The sequence below is a fragment of the Megascapheus bottae genome, chromosome 13 (assembly GCF_031878675.1).
Source record: "Megascapheus bottae isolate mThoBot1 chromosome 13, mThoBot2.hap1, whole genome shotgun sequence".
Taxonomy (NCBI): Eukaryota; Metazoa; Chordata; class Mammalia; order Rodentia; family Geomyidae; genus Megascapheus; species Megascapheus bottae.
This window is the reverse complement of record NC_143521.1, coordinates 11,123,951-11,147,111: the sequence shown is the minus strand read 5'-3', so window position 1 is coordinate 11,147,111 and position 23,161 is coordinate 11,123,951. Positions and strand designations below refer to the sequence as shown.

The 23,161-nt window shown below is 36.9% G+C and overlaps 1 protein-coding gene across 3 annotated transcripts in view; it reads right to left on the bottom strand.

Moving 5' to 3' along the window:
- The window catches only part of Helq (helicase, POLQ like), a 43,159-nt gene that overhangs the window by 4,473 nt on the left and 15,525 nt on the right, over nt 1–23,161 (bottom strand). The window contains exons 9-15 of one of the 3 annotated variants that reach the window (XM_090343290.1): nt 19,986–20,240; nt 18,713–18,854; nt 18,069–18,173; nt 12,242–12,464; nt 9,843–10,000; nt 8,402–8,500; nt 2,509–2,682 (exon numbers count right to left, since the gene is read on the bottom strand). In XM_090343290.1, the coding sequence (XP_090199416.1) occupies nt 2,509–2,682; nt 8,402–8,500; nt 9,843–10,000; nt 12,242–12,464; nt 18,069–18,173; nt 18,713–18,854; nt 19,986–20,240 (1,156 nt within the window). The remainder of the gene's footprint in view (nt 1–2,508; nt 2,683–8,401; nt 8,501–9,842; nt 10,001–12,241; nt 12,465–18,068; nt 18,174–18,712; nt 18,855–19,985; nt 20,241–23,161) is intronic. The other 2 variants (XM_090343293.1, XM_090343292.1) reach the window with 2 other exon arrangements.

The window sequence follows — 23,161 nt, the reverse complement described above, 5'->3', positions numbered from 1 at the left end:
TAAGTTATTTCCATTTACTTTTGTGGGAAGGACTTATTTAAGTCTTTATGTCTAGTTCCTTGAGTTAAGCCAGAAATGAAGGATGATTCTGATCAAATTTATTATGAGGAAAAGTGTCAGAGAGTCTTTTGAGAAACTTAATAATCTTAGATGGAGAAAAAAAAATATACATTGGAAAATAAGGCTGGGCACTGGGCTACTCATAAGGTTGAGATCTGAGGATCACAGTTCAAAGCCAGCCTGGCCAGGGAAGTCTGTAAGACTCTTACATCCAATTAATCACCAAAAAAGCCAAGAGTGAAGCTGTTGCTCAAGTGGTGGAGTGCTAGCTTTGAGCACAAAAGCTCAGGATCAGCGCCCAGGCCCTGGGTTCAAGTCACAGGTCTGGTACATATATATGTATGAACACACATACACACACACATACATATATGTGCAGAGGAAATAAAAACTTCATTTTTATCAAAATCTCAGGATCTAGACATAATTTTTCTCAAGTAATGTAAAAACCAGTGCCTATCTTTGGTATTCAGAAAAAAAAAGTTAAATATGGAAAAATTCAAATGCAACATATGCTCAATATGGCATTACTTAAATGAATAGAAATAATGGAAATCTGTAATTGTCAACCCTGAGTATATGTCTTCTTTGATACAAGTTTCAAATTTTCTGTTATGGTAGTGTGTATTTTTTAATGTTGCCCTCCACCCGGTCTCACTGGGAAGATATGATGCAGGGACACAGTAGCTCGACATAGTGCAACCAGTTAGGAAGCATTAATGCAATAAATGAAATGAAAGAAAAGACAATCTTTGACTAGAACTACTGAACCAATCAACTATGGACCTGCCTTAGTTCTGGCTTTCCTATAACATAGACAGGGATTTTTCCTTACTGGTTAAACTTCTGTGGAGTTTTTTCTATTATTTGCAGTTAAAACCATTCTCACCAAGGCTGGATACCAGTGGCTCACACCTGTAATCCTAGCTACTCAGAAGCTGAGATGTGAGGATTCCGGTTCAAAGCCAGCCTGAAGTCTGTGAGACTCTTATCTCCAATTAGCCACCAGAAAAGTGGAAGTGGCACTGTGGCTCAAGTGGTAGAGTGCTAGTCTTGAGCTGAAGAGCTCAGGGACAGTGCCCAGGCCCAAAGTTCAAGCCTCATGAAAATTTAAAAAAAGAAAAAAAAAAGAAAAATCATTCTCACATGTAACCAATCTACTATTTTATACTACTCACATAATTTTTAAAAGAAAAAAATACTTAAGAAGAGTAAAAATATATCAGTGGTTGTTAGCTAGATGTTTCTTAGGATCAGTCATCAAAATTATAGTTATTTTTCTAGGTCTACATATAGATTGTTTTCTAAGGCTCATGTCCTCACAATTCCATTACAAACAAAGGAAAAGAAAGATTATCCAGAAAAAAAAAGCCCATTTGTGAATGGAGAATAAAAATCATGACATCATATTGATGGGAGAGAAAACAACAGAGTGAATGAATTCCATCAAGGATATTATATGAATGTGTGGAAAATATTACAACGAACCCCTTTTGTACAATTAATATATACTAGAGACAGAAGAGAGGGAGAGAGGGAGGGAAAGAGAGGGAGAGGGAGGGGAGGGGAGGGGAAGGAGGGAGGAAAAGATGGAGGGAGAGGGAGGGAAGCAGAGAAGGAAGGAGAGAGGGAGGGAGGGAGGAGGAGGGAGAGAGAGATAGAGAGAGACAGAGACAGAGAGAGAGACAGAGACAGAGAGAGAGACAGAGAGAGAGACAGAGAGAGAGAGAGAGAGAGAGAGAGAGAGAGAGAGAGAGAGAGAGAGAGAGAGAGAGAGATTACTGAGTAGTTCCATTGTAGCTGTTAGAAATGGTAACTTACAAACCAAACCAAACATAAGACATGGTATCACTCATAAGAAAGATACTGACATAGAAACTAGTTATGGAAAAAGGCTGTTTTTAACAGTTCATTCTAGACAACATAATTGTTAATGGTGACTCTAATGTGGGGCAAACTATTTATTACATATTTTAGTTGATCAGTAATTTTGTACCTTTTCCACATTGCAGTGGTGCTTTTGTAAGTATATAAAAATAAAGATACAGAAACAAGAGTCATACAAGGTGTGACTGTTGTTCTTAATGTACTATGTTATTTCTCATCTTACCTTGTTATCTGATATATTGTATATATGTTTATTTGTTTATTTGAAATAGGATAGGGAAGGGGGAAAACAAGATGAGGGGAGAGGGTGGGGGAGGGAAATGGGGACAAAAATATGAGAAGGGGTAGCAATGATTGTTAAGAAATGTACCTTCTATCTGGCGAATATAATGTAACCCTTCTATTAATTACAATAAAAAAGGAAAAAATAAAGATATATTTTAAAATAAATCTTGACTGCTTTGAAATAATGTAAGTTAGCTATGAAAAAATACTGACCTATTGGCTAACAGTTAAAACAAGAAGATCCACAAAGGATCAGCACACATTGATCCGAATTACCTCACAGAAGTGTAACACACAGGAGGAGAATGAAGCAGCTCCAGCAAGCAGGTTTTGTATGTATCCTCGAGGCATATTAAACTTTTCAGACACTCTCCAAATGTTAGTGTCCTTAAGCAAGGTATAAAGAACAAATGAAAGGTAGAGTCTGTTGACGATATCCTTGTCAACCTTCTAGAAGGACATAATTAAATAAGCAATGTTAGATGGAATGACAGTAAAGTTGTACTACAAGTTATCAAGGCGAGAATAACTTCATAGAAACAACTGATTTAACACATATTTTAGATTACAATGATTTCTCATTTTTCCAACTATAAAGAAGAGACTTGTAGGGGTGGGGTGTGTGGCCTAGTAGAGGAATGTTTGCCTAGCATGTATGAAGCATGGAAGTAGTACTGTGGCTCAAGTGGTAGAGTACTAGCATTGAGAAAGAACAATGAAGTGCCCAGGCCCTGAGTTCAAGCCCCAGGACTGGTGTGAGAGAGAGGGGGGGTGGGGGGAGTGTGATTAAACTGTTTCCAATTTAAACTAAACTTTCTTCTACTGGGAATATAATAGTAGAATTGTACTATCCTAAAGAAAGAAAAATGTTCATGTTGTCCTAAACCTGGCACCCACTCTGTGAGTGGACTTGGTAATAGGATCTTGGCACATGCAGTTAGGTGAGGGTCTTTAAGTGAAGTCACCAGGATTTAAGCAACATATAGATGGAGGCTCAGGTGAGAGAGTTGTGGGAATATCAAGGACTGCTGACAGCTATGACTTAGGAGAGAAGTCCAGGATGGCTCATTGCTCAGAGACTCTTGAAGAAATCAATGATTTCAATTTGTGATCTCCTGAACTGAGCTGTCTGCTTAGCTGGTCATGTGTGTGTATGACTGTGATTATGTTACACAAATGCATGTAGATAGATTAATAAGCCTGTCTCTTACAAAAAGAGTAAATGCTATGCTATGATTTCTACATGGTTATGAAAAATAATATTTCCAAATTTAAGATAGTAAAAGGTATAAAAAAATGCTTCCTGTAGTTAACAGCTTCTGTTCTGGGTACCTACCTTTGTCAGTGGCATATCTAGTGACTACATTTTTTTTAAATTAAAGAACTTATTATCATTGGTTTTTATATCATATTTCAAATGTCATGTTTAACAAACAAGTATTCAAGAAGGGAATCTCTACATACAACACTCATACACAGATTTTAGAACATAATCAAAATTAAGCTGAGGGTTTGTATGTCATAGATACAAATTAATATAAGTAATAAAACATTATATCTATAGAGTATATAGCCAGCCCATCATAGATTTTTAATGTCTATGTAGTTATGTTTGTATCTCCAACACCATGTCCATAACATTGGGTACCCGAATATTGACTCATCGCCATTGTACAGTTTGGACTTAATATCCACATATTAAGGATACCATGCACCTTTTGTTCCTTTGGTCTTGACTTTGCTCACTCATCATGATTCGCTCTAATTTCATCCACTTCCCAGTGAATCTAGTGACTATATTTTTGCATAAAATACCTCATTGCTAGTATCAAGTTAACTTCGAAACTAATTCATGCTTAAAATCAAAAGGAAGTGAGGATGAACTCCAGAGGAAGAAACATAAAAGGTGTAAAATTAGCTAGGTGTGATAGTGGTACATGCCTGGAATCACACAGCTTTAGAGGCTGAGGCAGGAAGTTTAAAACTTTGAGGCTGGCTTAAGCTGGCCTTCAGGTTGGGGGGAAACATTATATCCTCCTCGTGACTGAAATAGAACTTAAGGCAACATTTTGAAAGACTTGTGAGTTACAGGTTTTACATTCTATATCTTCATTATGGATAGTTTTTGTTGTTGTTATTGTTTTTTCATTTGTGGGACTTGAACTCGGCCTGGGTGCTGTCTCTGAGCTCTTCAGCTCAAGGCTAGCATTATACTCCTTGAGCCATGGCATGACTTCTGGTTTTCTGGTGATTAATTGGAGATGAGTCTCATGGACTTTTTATGCTTTTTTAGCTTTGAATCTCGAGCCTCAGATCTAAGCCTCCTGAATAGTTAGGATTACAGGTGTTAGTGTTAAGGTAGGCCAGGTGAGGCTGAGATTTGAGCATCGCAGTTCCAAGCCAGATCGAGCAGGAAAGTCTGTGAGGCTCTTATCTCCAATTAACCACCAGAAAAAAAGGAAGTGAAACTGTGGCTCAAAGTAGTAGAGTCTTGAGCAAAAAAGCTCAGGGACCTGAGTTCAATACCAATAACTGAAAAATGAGATTTGAAAACAAAAAACAAAAAACCATTAAGTTAAAAAACCTGTGATAACGGGGCCAGGAGTTTAGCCTAGTGGTAGAGTGTTTGCCTAGCATGTACGAAGACCGGGGTTCAATTCCTCAGTACCCCACATACATAGCAAAAAGCCGGAAGTGGTGCTGAGGCTCAAGTGGTAGAGCGCTAGCCTTGAGAAAGTCCAAGGACAGTGCTCAAGCCCTGAGCCCAAGCCCAGGACTGGCAAAACAAAAACAAAAACAAAACCAAAAAAAAACCTGTGATAACTGAATATCAAGTAGGAAAAGATAGCTTTTTAATTCCCCATTTTTAATGCACCTTTACTAGTAACTATAAATTGAATTAATGTAAGTTTTGCTTAGAATGTATTTCCTAAGCCAAGAAGAATGATATAATTATCATAGAGTAAATTGCTCTATGTCAATTTTAAAGTCTTTTGCAAGAAATATATAAAAGAGAATATGGAGAAATCAATTAGATTTTAAGTATCATGTTCTTTTAGAATTCCTACAGTCTATGCTTTTTGTTCTAAGAGTATTTACTTAGAATGTTAAATAATGAGACATTAAACCAGTAACAAATTTACTTTAAATGAGATAAATTCATATATCATTCTCTGAGTATTTAACTACTCAGTTAACAGGTATTAGATAAAATATAACAAAATTGAGCCAGGTATGGTGGTACACACCTGTAATACAGGTACTTAAAAAAAGATGTAATCAGCAGGACCTTGAGTTTAGGCTATATAACAGGGCTCTGTCTCAAAAACATTAAAACAACAGCAGCAGCAGCAGCAACAACAACAACAAAACTAAATTTTTTTAACTAACAAATTGGAACTGGAGGCATGGTTCAAGTCTTACAGCAGAAGCTAGGAGCAAAAATAAGGCCAAACAAGAAGCACAAAGTCCTGAATTCAGATTTCACCATGGGACACACACATATACATACTTGAAACATAGGAGGCCAAATAAATAAAATATTTTTTCTAAAGTAACAAAATGTGGGGCTGGGAGTTTGGCCTAGTGACAGAGTGCTTGCCTAGCATGCATGAAGACGCGTGTTTGATTCCGGAGTGTCACGTACATAGAAAAAAGTCAGAAGTGGTGCTGAGGCCCAAGTGGTAGAGCTCTAGTCTTGAGAAAGTCCAAGGACAGTGCTCAGGCCCTGAGCTCAAGCCCAGGACTGGCAAAAAAAAAAAAAAAAAAAAAAGTAACAAAACGTAATAAATTATATTCTGGATCAATGCCCTTTGGTTAATCTTATATTGTTACAGTATCCCACTTTGTTACCTGGTATAATATATAGATGTTTACTTGTTTATTTGAAATAAGAGGGGAAAAATGAAGGGAGGGAGTAGGGAGAGGGAAATCGGGACAAAAACACAAGAAGGGATATCAATGTGTGAGAAGTAATGTACCCTCTATCTGGCAAATATAACTGTAACCCCTCCATACATTGAAATAAAAATATTATACTAAAAAAAGTTAAGAAAAATTTAAAGTTATTACTTGGTAATAGTTCCAAATCATGATTTGCGTTTGACAGTTTGACATAAAAGATATTTTATTTATTTATTTATTTATTTATTTATTTATTTATTTATTTATTTGCAGGCCTGGGGCTTGAACTCAGGACCTAAGCACTGACCTTGGGCTTTCTCAAGGCTAGTGCTCTACCACTTGAGCCACAGCACTACTTCTAGCTTTTTCTGTGTATGTGGTATTGGGGAATTGAGCCCAGGGCTTCATGCATGCTAGGCTATGCTGCCAGGGAAAAGGCATATAATTTAAAAAGTATTTTTGAGCTATTGTGCGCCTCTGCTAGGAAAATCTCATTATTACAAATGAGGGACACTCTGTTCCTTTGGCTTGCTTCACTTAATATGAGTTTTTTCCCTTTCCTTACAAATACAGCATTCTTTCTGATGGCAGCAGAGAATTCCATTCTGTATATATACCAAATCTTTTTGATCCATTCATCTACTGAGGGGCAAGCTATATGCATATGGCCATAAAGGATGAGACTAAGCAAAATGAACTCCAGGACAGGGAAACAAGAGATTTATCCTTGTGGATGTTGTTGTACTATGTGAACTTATTTCTTTATTCTTTTTTTTCTTTCTCTTTTTTCCCTTAAGGTTTATTATCTGTTGCTGCTGTATCTGACTTTGGTTCCTATTGTATTGCATACACATTTACTTGTTTATTTGAATCAGATAAGGAAAGGGGAAAAGCAAGATGGTGATATAAAAGACAAAGGATGAACTTTACAATTTGGGAGGAGGTGGGAGGAGGAAAAGTAGGAACAAAAGATGGGAAGGGGTAACAATGTTCAAGAAGTAATGTACTCACTACTTTATGAATTTAACTGTAACCACTCTATATCTCACCCTGATAATAAAATTTATAATAAAGAAATAAAATATGACAATTAAAAATTAATTTAATTAAATTAAAATATGGTTGTCAAACATATAAAAAGCCTATAATCTCAGTACTTAGAAAGCTGAAAAAGGAGGATTCTAAGTTTGAAGCCAATAAGGACTACTCAATGAGACCCTGTCACTAAACAAAACACAATATAAAACTGAAAGTCTAAATAACAGAGTTATTTCTAAGGTAAAAGACTCAGTCTAAAACGTGTAATAATATGAATGCTTAAGTATGACATTTTTAAAACTTTTTGATATGGCCATAGTTGAAACAGTTGCGTCATTCGTTGTAAATGAAAGTAAACAGCTTCATTTATTTTTGAGAATGAAATAAGCATTGCCTCCATAAGTTAACAGATACAAGGGGAACTTGGGCACTGGCAGCACATGCCTATAGTTCTACTTCCTCAGGGGGCTGAGATCTGGAGAACCCAAGTTTGAAGCCAGCCAATCTGTGAGACTCCATTTCTCAAACAACTAGCAAAAAGCAGGCCTGGAGGTGTGGCTCAAGTGATAAAGCACCAGCTAATTAAATTTGAGGCTCTGAGTTCAAATAAGACCCAGTACCACACACACACACACACACACACACACACACACACACACACACACACACACACCACCCACACTGCACACACACCACCCACACTGCACACACACCACTCACCCCCACCCCCACACACAAAGATACAGTGGGAAATGACAGATTTATTCAGTTTCAATTAATTTGGTTACAAAAGAAACTAAGACAAAAAAAGTGAGGAAAAAATGACATTAAAAAAGGTGAAGGTGGTTACTAAAGCATCATTTCTATTTCTTTTACTATTAGTGTATGTCTTAGACTTTGCTTCATGCCTTTTAACTGAAATTTAGAAAGTTTCTAAAAAGCTGCACATTTCTGGTGTTTAAACAATCATTCCTTCAAAGACAGTTTCCTCATGTAATGCAAGTTGACCTGAATGTGTTCTTTCTGCCTGCTCCCAGCCCTGAGTGCTGGGATTACAAGTTTGTACCATGATGCTCAGTAGAGGTACATTTCAAATAACAAAATGAGAATAATACTAATTAAAAGAAAAAGAATGTGAAACAAAAAGATCAGCACAATAATGGAGAAGACATAATATTTTCTGAATGAACTGAAGTTTATCATGTAAAAGGAAAAAAGACTGTAGTACCTTCCTGATGGCTTGACCTGATGCTTTCTTCCCAATAAAGCTTTCAGAGACCCCAAGAAGAGAAGCTACATTTTGTTCTGCAGGAGTGAGTTGATTAAACTAAATAAAGAGCAAATACATGCAAAAACTGAAATTAATATTTTTTTAAAATCTGTCATTTTAGTCAAATCCAGTATTTACAATGAGATCACATTTTCATGATGTTAAGGGATACAAAAATGACATAAATGAACAAATATTGAAAGTTCCAAAATTACTGTAAATATTCTACATCAAAAGAATTATAGTCATATGCAGCAAATTGATGCTTCATGCTTTAGCTAATACTTATTATGTATATCATAGTGGTCCCAAAGGACTGTTTGCACAATGATAAAATTGGCTAGCAATGCATCTCCATCACTGGGTTACACAAGTACTAGTTTTCATGGACTATGTGATTATATTTAATACTGGGGGTAACTGGGAAGAGGGAAATGTTTTGAAAGCATTATAAAACACCACTTTAAAGATTTGTAGCAATGACTTTAAACTGTGGTATTATAAAAGATGTTCATTTCCTAAGGCTAAAAAAATGTCTGCAGGGAAACAGAGGTATAGCAGAGTGGTAGAGCACACACTTAACTAAGTATTGGAAGGCCCTGGGTTTAATTCCCATTACTGGGAGTAGTGGGGATATTGTTTTTCTCTAATATGCATTCAATCATCCAATTACAGAAAAGTCATACTATACTGTACTCCAGTCATTCTGCTAATGTATAGCCAGTTTCACCTTGCTACTGGCTATAAAATAAATATTGCTTTGCAGATATAATTAGCAGGTTTGATGCATCATCATGCTTTGCTCTGATATCAATTTCACATAACTATACCAAATCATCAGCAAAATATGTACCATTTGCTTTATGTACTATAAGGCCTTGTTATTAAATGTTAATAAAACTGCCTGTGGAATAATCTCTCTGACTATCTGTCTCTCTCCAACACAGAATATGCTTATATTTAAAAGAGAAATAGTATTTAAGTTCAATAAATAAAAATGCTGTCATGTTACTATGTTATATATACATATATGGAAATGTCAACATGGAACCCATTATTTTGTACAATAAACATATACTAACAGAGAAGAAAAAAAGACAATTCTAAATATAATTCAATAGACAAAAAAATTGACAAAAATAATTTCATGTTTAACAAGGTAGCCTACAGCTGGGAATGTGGCTTTGCAGTAGAGTGCTTGCCTAGCATGCACGGAGCCTTCGTTTGGATTCCACATAAAGGTACCACATAAACAGAAAAAGCCAGAAGTGGGCTCAAATGGTAGAGTGCTAGCCTTGAGCACAGAGACTCAGGGATAGTACCTAGGACCACCAAAAGCAACAACAATAACAACAAAAGACAAAGTAAGTAGCCTAATGGAGACATCTTACAGTCTCACCTGCCTGAAGTATATCATCCAATTTGGGTCACAGTGAGAAACCATATCATAGGGCGTTGTTAGGTAGATTAGATGAAGAAGGCTTTCAAGTACAAGTCCTTCAAGACCTTTCTTCAAGTCTCTGTAGAGGATGTTACAATAAGCCAAATCTATAGTTCCTAAAAGAAAGATACAAACATTTCATTTTTCTCATTATTACTAGAGGGAGAGAGAAGTGATTTTAAATAAAGTCTGGTTCATTTAGTTTTTATTTGTAGTGTTGAGGTTCAATGTTAGAAAGATGTTCTGTCACTGAGCTAAATGCTCAGTCCTTTGTCAATTGTTATTTTTTGTTGTTTGGCACTGTTGGAGATTGGACCCAAGGCCTCATGCATGTCATACAAACACTTTTATCACTGACTTTTATTCCCAGCCTTAAATTAAGTTACCTAAATATAGTAAAAAGTCCTTAAAATCTGGTCCAACTATTTTGAGAATCTACCCAAGAAATATGTTTCAGTATTTACCCAAAATACATAAATCAAGATTTTTATACATTCATGTTTATAATCAGAAACAATGAAAACATCCATTAATAGATGGATGGTTAAATAAACTGTTGTATCCAATTATGGATGTCTAAATTACTGAGGTTGAAACACTAACTTATGGGTGGGGAGAGGGGGCAAAAACTGGGAGAGAGGAAAGGGGTGACATTGTCTGAAATGTACTCATGATATGACTTATTTAATCATGACTCCTCTGTATATACCCTTTATAATAACAACATTTAAAAATTAAAAAAAAACAAATGCCTACATATACAATCACATATGTACACATAAAGAGTCATGCCACTTGAGGACAAGGATGCATTTTGTCCTGTGTTAACATTTAAAATGGCTAATGTCTCCATGAGGGGATGCCATCTCTTTGGGACCATGGTTGTGTGCGTGGCTGGCTGTTGCTGACTGTTGACAAGGACGTCACTATGCAGTGCATGACTCTATGTGGAAGGGCACACATCCAACTGTTATCACAGCATTTCCTGATAGAGTGGAAATGGAACAGGAGTTGGGGGCTTAAAAGCATTCCTAGTTCTGTTTTTGAGCTCAGGGCCTGAGCACTGTCCGTGGATCTTCTCAAGGTTAGAGCTCTACCACGTGAGCCTCAACACCACTTCTAGGTTTTTTCTATGTATGTGGTACCGAGGAATCGAACCTGGGTCTTCGTGCATGCTAGGCAAGCACTCTACCACTAGGCCAAACTCCTAGCACTTAGTTCTCTTTTTAATAATAGACATGAATTATTTTTTGTTAAGTGATTCATTATGTACCCAGGCTCATGTCTGTAATCCTAGCTATTTAGGAGCCTGAGATCTCAAGATCAAAGCTACCCCAGGCAGATTGGAGATTCTTATCTCCAATTAATGAACAAACAGCTGGAAGTAGAGGTCTGTTTCAACTGTCAGAGTGCCAAGCCTTGAAAAAGCTAAGCAAGGGCTGGGAACATGGCTTAGTGGTAGGATGCTTGCCTTGTATGTACGTAGCCCTGGGTTCGATTTCTCAGTACCACATAAACAGAAAAGGCAGAAGTGGTGCTGTGGCTCGAGTGGTAGAGTGCTAGCCTTGAGCAAAATAAGCTTAAGGACAGTGCACAGTCCCTGAGTTCAAGTCTTAGAACTGGGGGTAAAGGGAAGGGAAGAGAAGTAAAGAAAACAAAAAAAGAAAGCAAGAAAGTAAGAAAAGTATACGTTCAAAGCTCCAGGACAAGTACAATAAAGAAAAGAATGTCTTCATTCAAGAATAGAATAATTTGCATGTTATATTAAACCAAAATGAAAATTCTAGAACAATATAAATGACTTGTTTATAGCAAAAACTTAAAATTGTATATATGTATGTATTATGAACTGAAATGAAATGTATGGAGAAGAAAAGACATTCTACAAACTGTTATACTGGGGAAGATATTAAAATCTGTGGTTTCTAAGGAGGGACATCAAAGGAGGAATGACAAACTTCATCTCTATATATACTTGTACCGTATTTTTTTTCCCCAGTCATGGGGCTTGAACTCCGGGCCTGAGCACTATCCTTGGACTTTCTCAAGGCTGATGCTCTACCACTCGAGCCACAGCATCACTTCTAGCTTTTTTTTTAATGTATGTGATACCGAGGAATCGAACCCGGGTCTTCGTGCATGCCAGGCAAGCACTCTACCACTAGGCCAAATTCCTGGCCCCTTGTACCGTATTTTAATTACTTATAATTTGAAATAGTTTTCAATTTAAGCTGACATAGCTTATCAGCTTATGACATTAGTGCTATAAGATGAACACAAATACAAAGAGAACAATTTAATTTCTATTTTCCAATATATTTTATTAGATTAATAATTAGGCTTAAGGAAATTCTTACCTTTAAAAGAAGCTCTTCCCAATTTTGTAATTTGGAAATTGCATTCTAACTCTTCTTCAGAATTACAAACAGTGTCTCTTTGTAGGAGTCCTTTCTCTGTCAGGTATCTAAGTGATTCGACAGTTATTTCCCAGAGACTTTTGTCTTTTAATAAAATCTTTTGCTGAACACCAAAAAATGTGCCATTCATAAAGTGATATATGTCACCAAGAGTTGTTGCAATCTGAAACAATTGTCCACATCATTGGAGCATTTTCTTTATTTCCAAGCTTTACCGTATTCATTAATCAAGAAGGCTATTCATTCTTATACATTAAGTAGAATTATTCCTGTTTTATAAACAATGAATTGAAGGTAAAAAGAAGCAAGCTCTTCATGGTCTCCCGCAACCACATTCTTGAATTAAACTAGCAAGTTATTTAAAGCTATTTAAATTAACAATATAAAACCTATACAAAAATTAACAGGAAAAGCAATTCAAACCAAATGTAGTTTTCATATTCATGTTTTTATGAAAATACATGTATTTTTGTGTGTGTGTGTGTGTGTGTCATGGGGCTTGAACTCAGCCTAGGTGCTGTCTCTGTGGTCTTCAGCTCAAGGCTACTGCTCCACCCTCGAGCCAAGCCCCACTTCCCATTCTCTAGAGGTTAATTGGAAATAAGAGTCTCAAGTCCTTTTTGTGCCTGGGATGGCTTTGAACCTCGATCCTCAGATCTTAGCCTTCTGAGCAGTGAGGATTACAAGTGTGAGCCACTGTGCCCAGCTTTGTATTTTTAAATTTAAAAAACTTTTTTTTTTTTGAAGTGGTGGGTCTTGAACTTAGGATCTGGTGCTGTTCGGAGGCTAATGCTCTACCACTTGAGCCACCTCACCACTTCCGATATTTAAATGGTTTACTGAACCTAAGAATCTCACAGGGGTTTTTTTTGCCCAATTTGGCTTCGAACCAGAATAGCTCGGGTTAAAGGCATGTGCCCCCACAACTTTTTTAAAAAATCACATTATTGAAAATTCAACTGAAAGAATTCACAGGGCCAGGAAAATGGCCTAATGGTAGAGTGCTTGCCTAGCATACACAAAGCCCTGGATTTGATTCCTCAGTACCACATACATAGAAAAAGCTGGAAATGCTGTTGTTATTCAAGTAGCAAAAATGTCTAAGGACAGTACCCAAGCCCTGAGTTCAAGTCTCAGGACTGGCAAAAAGAAAAAAGAATTCACCAAAATATGATCCGGCAATACTTGTCAGAAATGTTACCTAAAAATAAGTAATATATATCTCTTATTATCTTTTGCTCTCCACCTTGTATTCACTATTTACAACTTATATCAGTGATCATAAATACTACTTATGCACTCTGCGTAGTATTAAGATGCTGAATTAACTCTGAATGAGAACCATCTTTTACTATCCAATTTCAATGATATCAGAATGTTCTACTAAAATAATCAATAGTTCTCTTACAATTCTGATGATAGTTCAACTAGAAAATTTTAGTGATTATTTCACACTAGGCTAATATAAGGGATAAGAAAAATACGAGAGGGCAACACAATTTTCCATAATTTTCTCTTTCCATTATTAATATATTATCAAGCTAAAATGAAATATATTCAACTTGTGGATTACTAGCATACTTTGTTCCCACCATGTTTCCTATCTGACTGATCACAATAAACACTATAGAGATAGGTGGGCAGGTCCAGGTGAGGACATTCACTTTGTTCTTCTATCTGCCTTCGCATAGCCTTTTCTATTCCTCCTTGCGATTGAAACATGTTAGTCCAGCCTTTGTCTCTTTGGCTTTTCTCAAAGCTGAATTCTCCACCAATGACCCAACTAGCTAGTTTACCCAGGTTCCATTCCAAAGTCAGTATTATTCATTCAAGTATTTACTGAGTGCTGTACACATGCCAAGCACTATGTGAAACACTGGGATTCAGTCATCAGTGAAAAGAAATATGAGACCATAAAATTTTTTCTTTTTTCAAGGTTAGGTTGACTTACAACTGTGCAGTTATACAGTTTCTCTACAAAGAATTATCTAAATTCTAAGTATATAGTACATGGCAATTAGAAGTCATGGCAAGAGAACATCACAGATGGTGAAGCCAGCATAAAAAACACCAGAGAAAACAGTGGATGAATATAGGCATCAACATGGGAGTGTATTAGCTGTGTCATGGTGGCTCATGACTGTAATTATAGCTGCTCAGGAGGTTGAGATCTGAGGATTGTGGTTCAAAGCCAGCCTGGGCAAGAGAGTTTGTGAGATCCCTATATTCATTAACCACCAGGAAACTAGAGATACAGCTGTGGCTCAAAGTTATAGATCACTAGCTGTGAGCAAAAGAGCACAGGGATAGTGCCCAGGCCTTGAGTTCAAGCTCTATGACTGGCTTAAGAAGAAAAAAAAAGATCTATTATCAAAGAAAAATTATACCATGGTATAATATTTACAAATGTTTAACAACTCTAGCAGTGTGATAGGTGCTTTTAAAGTATGTAACAACTACTGAGTTGATTCAGATCTGTAGGAAGGCTTTCCTGGGGAAGTGAAGTTAAGCTAAATCTGAAGGTCAGTGAGACTAAGATAAACAGGCTGAGTGTGAGGCTAGTCAAGGGGAGGGGAGGTGGCTGAAGGTTCAGGAAGCACTAGTGAGCACAGTATGTTTGAGAAATGAAAACAGAATGGCAGTGTGACTGTAGTACAAGAAGGCTGGCCAGAGATGAGTTTGAAGAGACTGGCAGAAGCCATATCAACAACAGAGATCATGGTAAGGAATCTGGACTTCACATTAATAGCACGGGGTGATCACAGCAAATCTCAGCAGAAGGAGTGACATATTCTGATTTACATTTTGAAAAGACTATTCTATGCAAAAAACTACTGAGAGGATGTGGGAAAACCTTGCAGTAGTTGCATGGAGACCATGAGAAGCTTACTTATATTTGTCTCCAATTCACTGTTTATATATAAAAAGGAATAATATTACTTGATGCAAGATCTGAATCCTTGTGCAAGAACTAAAGATAAAGCATATTAAAAAAAAAAAAAAAGACAGGTGTAGGGGTGGTGGAGGGAAAGGCCAGGAGCATGGTCTAGTGATAGAGTGCTTGCCTAGCAGGCATGAAGCTCTGGGTTTGATTCCTAGGTACCACACACACAGAAAAAGCCAAAAGTGGTGCTGTGGGTCAAGTGATAAAGCACTAGCTAGCCTTGAGAAAGCTCAAGGACAGTACCCAGACTCTAAGTTCAAGCCCCAGGACTGGCAAAAAACAAAACAAACAAAACAAAAAAAACCCCAAAAAAACAAAACAAGACTCTTGTCACTGGGTACTCATGGTTCATGCTTGCAATCCTAGCTACTCAGGAGGCTGAGATTTGAAGATTCATGTTCAAAGGAAGCCTGGGCAGAAACTCTTATCTCTTGTGAAACTCTCATCTCCAATAAGAGAAAAAGCCAAAGTGGCTCTGTGGCTCAAGGGGTAGACCACTATAGCCATGAGCAAAAGAAACATAGGCACAGAGCCTAGGTCCTGAGGGTCAAGCCCCAGGACCAGCAAAACATAAACAAACACAAAAAACATGTCAAGTGTGTTTGAAACACCCTTGTGATAAACGAAAACCAGAGGATTCCTGAATCCCAAGACATAGCAACTATTTTCTCACTTCCTATAGAAGTATACATCTAATATCTCTAGCGGTGTTCACCTCTACCTCCTATTCCTTTCCCAGCTGCTAGCCTAAAAGATTTCCCTGGTCACAGACCCTGTCTAGAATCCCAGTATCCTGCCGTAACTACAGTGCTGGCTGATTGCTGAACCCTGATACCTGGACTAGACTCAATAGCTTGATTTCCACCTCTTTTGAGCAGACTTGAATGACAGCTTCCAACTCACTCATCTGTTGAACTGCTGGCTGCCTCACTTCTCACTACCAAATTGCAGTTGTTTAAAACTGCAATTTCATGTTGGGTATAGTCAACTTGATGAAGCCACACTCATAGCCAAAATAGCTCTGTCTCCATTTTACTTAGTGTTCTGATCTCCAGAGTGAAGTCCTGATTCCTTCCCAATTTCATTAGAATTCTTAAATTTTTACAAACAAGAAATCTGAGATTTCTTCTTTTATTTATTTATTTGTGGGTCATGGGACTTGAACTCTGCCTGGGCACTGTCTCGGAGCTCTTCAGCTCAAATACCATCCTACCCTTGAGACAAGCCCCACTCCCTGATTTCTAGTTTTCTAGAGGTTAATTGTAGATAAGAGTCTCAGGTCCTTTTGTGCCCAGGCTAGCTTTGAACCTTGATCCTCAGATCTCAGCCACCTGAGTAGCTAGGATTACAGGCATGAGCCAACGCACCTGGCCTGAGATTTTAAGTCTTGGGATCGCACTGAGAGTACAGATCAATTTGAGAAAAAGCAAATAGACAAAGCTAAATTGTTCCAGTTTATGAATGTGGTATCTACATGTATTTATGCCTTGCTTAGTTTTTCTCAGTGCTTTATGGATTTCAATGTATAGGTCTAGTACATCCACTAGGCCAAACTCCTGGCTAGTTCATATCTTCTCTTTATTCCTATTTTATTTCTTGATGCTTTCATAAATGAAAATGTTTTTATTATTTATAGAATTTGGAAAAATATCTGAGTGTTGTACTTTGGCTATCTTGTAACACTGCTAACTACATTCTAGTTCTTTTTTTGTACATTCTTTTGGACTTTCTTGAACTCAGTGTCAATAGGACGTAAGTACGATGGTTTTACTTTTTTCTTTCTAATCTACTTTCCTATAGTGCCTATAACCTAAAAACAGTATGTATGGTGAGGGCAGGCATTTTGCTTTTGCTTTTCCTAATCACAGAGTTAAAATATACCATTTTTCAGTTTAAGTATGATGTCATCCTTGGTTTTCAAATAAACACTCTTTATTAGGTTGGAAGTTCTTTTTTTTTTTTTTGCCAGTCCTGGGCTTGCGCTCAAGGCCTGAGCACTGTCCTTGGACTTTCTCAAGGCTAGCACTTTACCACTTGAGCCTCAGCACCACTTCTGGCTTTTTTCAATGTATATGGTACCAATTGGGTCTTTGTGCATGCTAGGCAAGCACTCTACCACTAGGCCAAACTCCCGGCCCTGGAAGTTATTTCTTAATTCTAAGTTTGTCTGGTTTTCTTTATGAATGTATATTGAATTCTAACAGTATGCTTGAAGTTATCCTCCCCACCTTTTTTTCTTGTTTGTATTAGGGCTTTATCTCAGGGCCTTGTGCATGTTGGCAAAGATCTACCACTATGCTACATCTAAAGCCTTGTGTTTTTGAGTTAGGGTCTTACATTAGGTACTATGTAGTCCATGCTAGGCTTAAACAGGGATTCTCCTGCTTCTGCCTCCTAAGTGCTGAGATTATAGGCATGTTGCACAATGCCTGGCTTGAGTTTTTAATGTTGAATCAATTTTATACTACTGGAAAAATCTTGATCGTAGCATATTACTCTTGTGTTGTATTGTGGGATTACTAATACTACAATGAAGATTCTGCATCTATGTTCATAATTTTGTTGGTGGGGAGGGTCAGGTTTTAGTATTATAGCAATGCTGTCTCATAAGAAGGCCTGAGCAACATTTCTTCTTCCTCTACATTCTGGAAGAGTTTGTTTATGACTTATTAGTTCTTCCTTAGGTGCATACTAGAATTCATCAGGGAAGTTGATGGTCATAAAGGTTCTTTGTAACAAAGTTTTAAATTATTTGCATAATTTTTAAACTCAATGTAGTAGTAATAGTAGTAAAATTTTTTTAAAAAAATCTTTCAAAAATACCTTTAAACCAATCAAAGAGAGAAACAAACTTTGGACTCCCTTGTTGAATTCTTGAACAAGATGGCTGTAACAGTTTTCCAATGGCTTGCTTATTAGTTCTAAGACCTATAAAAGATAAAGCAATATCACATGCTATTATTAAAATAAATGGTGTTTTATGTAAAGATCTTATATTTTAAATAAATTTTGGGAGGATCAAAAAATAAAGCTCAAACTTGGACAAAATAGAATTTTTTTTTTTTGCCAGTCCTGGGCTTGAACTCAGGGCCTGAGCACTATCCTTGGACTTTCTCAAGGCTAGAGCTCTACCACTTGAACCTCAGCACCATTTCCGGCTTTTTTTTCTATGTATGTGGTACCGAGGAATCGAACCCGGGTCTTCGTGCATGCTAGGCAAGCACTCTACCACTAAGCCAAACTTCTGGCCCCAATAGAAAAAAATTTTAAAACTGAAAACAGATAAATAGGACAAATATTGTTTCCACTATCTGAAATACATTCAAATACTCTTTCAAAAATCACATTTATATAGGATATATCTTCTCAAGAAATATTAATAATTAGTTTTTAAGAGATAGTCTCATAAAGGGCCAGATGTAAAACCAAGAAAAAAAATCAGCCAGTTGGTAACCAAATCATATTACCTGCTGCTTGTCTTTTTCCTGCATTATAAGGATACTCTCTCCAATAGTATCTATGCCAGCACGACCAGCTCTGCCAATCATCTGTTTATATTGATTCCTCTTTAAAAATTCCTTAGCCATATAGGGAGCTCGTAAAATGACTCTATATAACAGACAAAATTAAAAGTGATACTACACATATAGCTTAGGACCTATTTTTTAAATTATTGATTTTGTTATATACTTATATACATGTAAGTTTAATGACATGTTAATTGAAAATAATAGTAAAAAAATTTAGAAATGCAAAAAGGAGATACTGACAACTTCTTAAAATGAGAGGCTAATATACTCTCATGTTGGCAAATAATCAAAAAGTTAAAAAAATAAAAATAGAACAACAAGAACATAAATTAACTGTGGTCCCATTAAAATATCAATCTTCCATACCCAGAAAAATAAACATCTTTTAATACTCATCAAAATAATTAGGGGCAGGAGTTTGGCCTAGTGGTGAGTGCTTGCCTTGCATGTACGAAGACCCAGGTTCAAGTCCTCAGTACCAAATACACAGAAAAAGCCAAAAGTAGTGCTATGGCTCAAGTGGTAGAGCTCTAGCCTTGAGAAAACCCAAGGACAGTGCTCAGGTCCTGAGTACAAGCCCCAGAACTGGCAAAAAAAAATTATTAGAAAAGAAAAAAATTATAGTCATAAAGAGTAGAAATCAATTAAGAATTCAAGGATTCAGCTTTGGTGATAACTGAAAAACTAACCAAGCATCTGCTACAAAAAATGTTGCAACAGTTAAATAGCTTTATAATCACAGATCCCTCTCCTTTTATTTTCAGTGTTGGGGATCAAACCCTGGTCACTGTCCATGCTAGGTAAGCACTCTACCAACTGATCTACATCTCCAGGCCAGCTTTATGAATCACTTCTACAAGATTTCAGAATGTCCTATTTTCAATAGTATCCTTATGTTAAATATACTATACTCTTTGAGTCACAAAAACTGTGAAGTTTGCTGATTCTTCCTGTACAACTGAGATCACAGATTCAAACATCAAAACCATACAACAAAGAAGAAAACAAGCAAACCCAAACCAAAAATAGACAGGGAGAACAAGAAAGAAGAAATTCTAATACCAGGAAATATCTACTTTTAAGTAAAACATTAAAGGAAATAAAAATATCAACTTGCAAATACTATAAATTCTCACCCACTACACAAAAATTTCTCCCAAGCTAGGAGGTGAAATGTTCTAAACCTGGTCAACATTTACTCATCTCTCACCTTCGAGCTGGTAGGTTGACCCCTGCTGCCAGGGTGGATGTACAGGTAAAAAGGCAGAGCACCCCTGTGGAGTAGGCCTCCTCCAAGAGCTTCCTTTCCTCGTTTGTTAAGCCACTGTGATGGTAGGCAATTCCATATGGGATAGTGTGCGTCAAGACTGGACACACGTTGCCATTGCTGACATTCTGCAAGTTCTTAATCACGTCACGTTTTTCTTTTTCCCTGTGTTTCAGATGTGCCCTTAAAAAAAAATCCCTAAAATAAGATTTGATTTTACAGTGATCATACCATTTTCATTTTAGTAGCATTTTTCCCCCCAGTCCTGGGCCTTGGCTTTCTCAAGGGTAGAGCTCTATCACTTGAGCCACAGCACCACTTCCAGCTTTTTTATGTATGCGGTACCAAGGAATTGAACCGGGTCTTCACGCATGCTAGGCTACCACTAGGCCAAACTCCCCTCCCCTAGTAGCAATTTTTTAAAATGTCTTCCTGGGGGTTGGTGGCTCATGCCTAGAATCCTGGTTACTCGGGAGTCTGAGATCTGAGGATCACAGTTCCAAACCAACCTGGGCAGGAAAGTCCATGAGATTCATATCTCCAATTAACAACCAAAAACCAGAAATGGTGTAGTGGCTAAAAATAGTAGAGCCCTAACCTTGAGCACTAAAGCTCAGGGACAGCCCCCAAGCTCTTAAGTTTTGCCACAGGACAGACAGACAGACAGACCAACACAGAGATGGGGGGCAGGGAGAGGGAGAGAAAAGAAAAAGGAAAAGAAAAAAGGCCATCCTTTTATTTGTATAAGTATATAAAATGTTCTTGGAATTTGGATCTTGACTTCCTTAACTATTATGCATTCTCTCTCAGTCTTTGTGTGTATGACAGAACCCTCCTAAAACCTCATTAATGGTAAGGAGAAACACAACTATTTAATTAAACACATACCTCACATGTAATTTGAAGTTTGTGGAGTTCAACCCTATACTTTCCATAAATCCATGGATACAAAGTTTAGATTTTTTTGCTCTACTTGGCATGATTGGTTCTTTTTGCTATAGGATATACTTTTACAGAACATGGTTTCTTTTTTTGTTGTTTTGTTTTTTTTTTGTAATTTAGGTTAATTTATTTTTTTTATTGTAATTAGTAAAAGGGTTACATGATATTTGCCAGATAGAAGGTGCATTAATTCACATACATTGATACCCTTTCACATGTCTCGGTATCCATTTCCCTCCCCCCCCACACCCCCAAGAACATGGTTTCTTTTATCTTTTTTTTTATCTTTTTTAATTTTTTTTATTGTAATTAGTAAAAGGGTTTCATGATATTTGCCAGATAGAAGGTGCATTAATTCACATACATTGATACCCTTTCACATGTCTTGGTACCCATTTCCCTCCCCCCCCCCACACCCCGAAGAACATGGTTTCTTTTATCTTAAGGCTTAAATTTTCTTCTGTGAAGTTGAAAATAGGTATTAAATCTTACCAAGTACATGGTAAAATGTCTAAAAGAGCACATGAGAAATATCAGTAATATGCAACAATATGATATTTTGTCTTAATGTTTTAAATTATTCTAAAGTGTTTAAAAAATTAAAGATAGTGATTTACTGAGAAACTTTTAATGATAATTTAAACGTTCCTCAAATTCCTATAATTAATATCATTGCAAAGGCAAATAATTACTAAAATGAGCCACTCCTTTATTTTGTACTAGTCCATAAATCAAATTCTATTTCATCAGTCTATACCAGTGGATTGGTATGAGAGGCAATAGACCGATAAACAAACTAAAACCCAAGTTAAGAGTCTCTAACTGTTAACATAGTCCAAGCTAAGAAGTAATTAAAAAAGAAATCTAGAAAAGTAAAAACACACATGGGATATATGTAGAAAAATTAGAATCACTAGTACTTAAAATTGCTTTATATTTAGTCCCATAGATAGGATAGAGCTAACATTAAAATACCATAAACGAGGGAAACACTGGAAGAATGTGATGAAAGGAATGACAATGTCCCAAAAGAAATATATTCTTTACTTGACATATACAGCCCCTCTCTATATCACCTTTATAATATCAAAAAAATATTAAATTAAAAAAATTTTAGTAGCTGGGAGTGTAGCCTAGAGGCAGAGTGCTTGCCTAGCATGCATGAAGTCCTTGGTACCACATATACAGAAAAAGCCAGAAGTAGTGCTGTGGCTCAAGCAGTAGAATGCTAATCTTGAGAAAGCACAAAGACAGTGCCCAGGCCCTGAGTTCAAGACCCAGAACTAGCAAAAGACCCAGAACTAGCAAAAACAAACAAACAAAAATCATATATATATATATATATATATCATAAACTTCTAAACCAATATATTTCTTAATTACTTTGGAAATTAAATTCAAAAGTCCAAACAACTTATGCTGTTGATCAGGAAAATGAAGAGAAAGTTAAGAGAAAGTTAAAGAGAAAGTTAAGCTGAAGATATGCTTTGTCTCTACAGTGATTAGTCCTTTGAGTTGCAAAGTCAGTAGATCTAGACCCTGACTGTCTCCTGGGTCTCATTCTCACAGATTCTAAGATGCAATCTGTGCATGATGGGTTTTTTTTGTTTGTTTGTTTGGGTTTTTTTTTTGCCAGGCCTGGGCTTGTGCTCAGGGCCTGAGACCTGTCCTTGGACTTTCTCAAGGCTAGCACTCTACCACTTGAGCCTCAACACCACTTCCAGCTTTTTTCTATGTATGTGGTACCGAGGAATCGAACCCGGGTCTTTGTGCATGCTAGGCAAGCACTCTACCACTAGGCCAAACTCCTGGCCCCAGACATGATTGATGATTTTTTTAAATCTCTGAAGTGAGTAACTTGTCAGCCAAGGTTTCAAATCACTGATCTTAAGTCACTGAATCTATCAGTTATTCTAAATGCAACTTAAGGATTTCTGATTCACATGTGAATTTTTATTTTCAAGGTCAGTTCCTTCAAAATCTAGAATAATACAGTGTTCTCTAAGAAGTAATGAGTATGCCTAGCATGCACGAAGACCCGGGTTCAATTCCTTGGTACCACATACTTAGAAAAAGCCAGAAGTGGTGCTGAGGCTCAAGTGGTAGAGCTCTTGCCTTGAGAAAAATCCAAGGATAGTCCTCAGGCTATGAGCTCAAGCCCAGGACTGGCAAAAAAG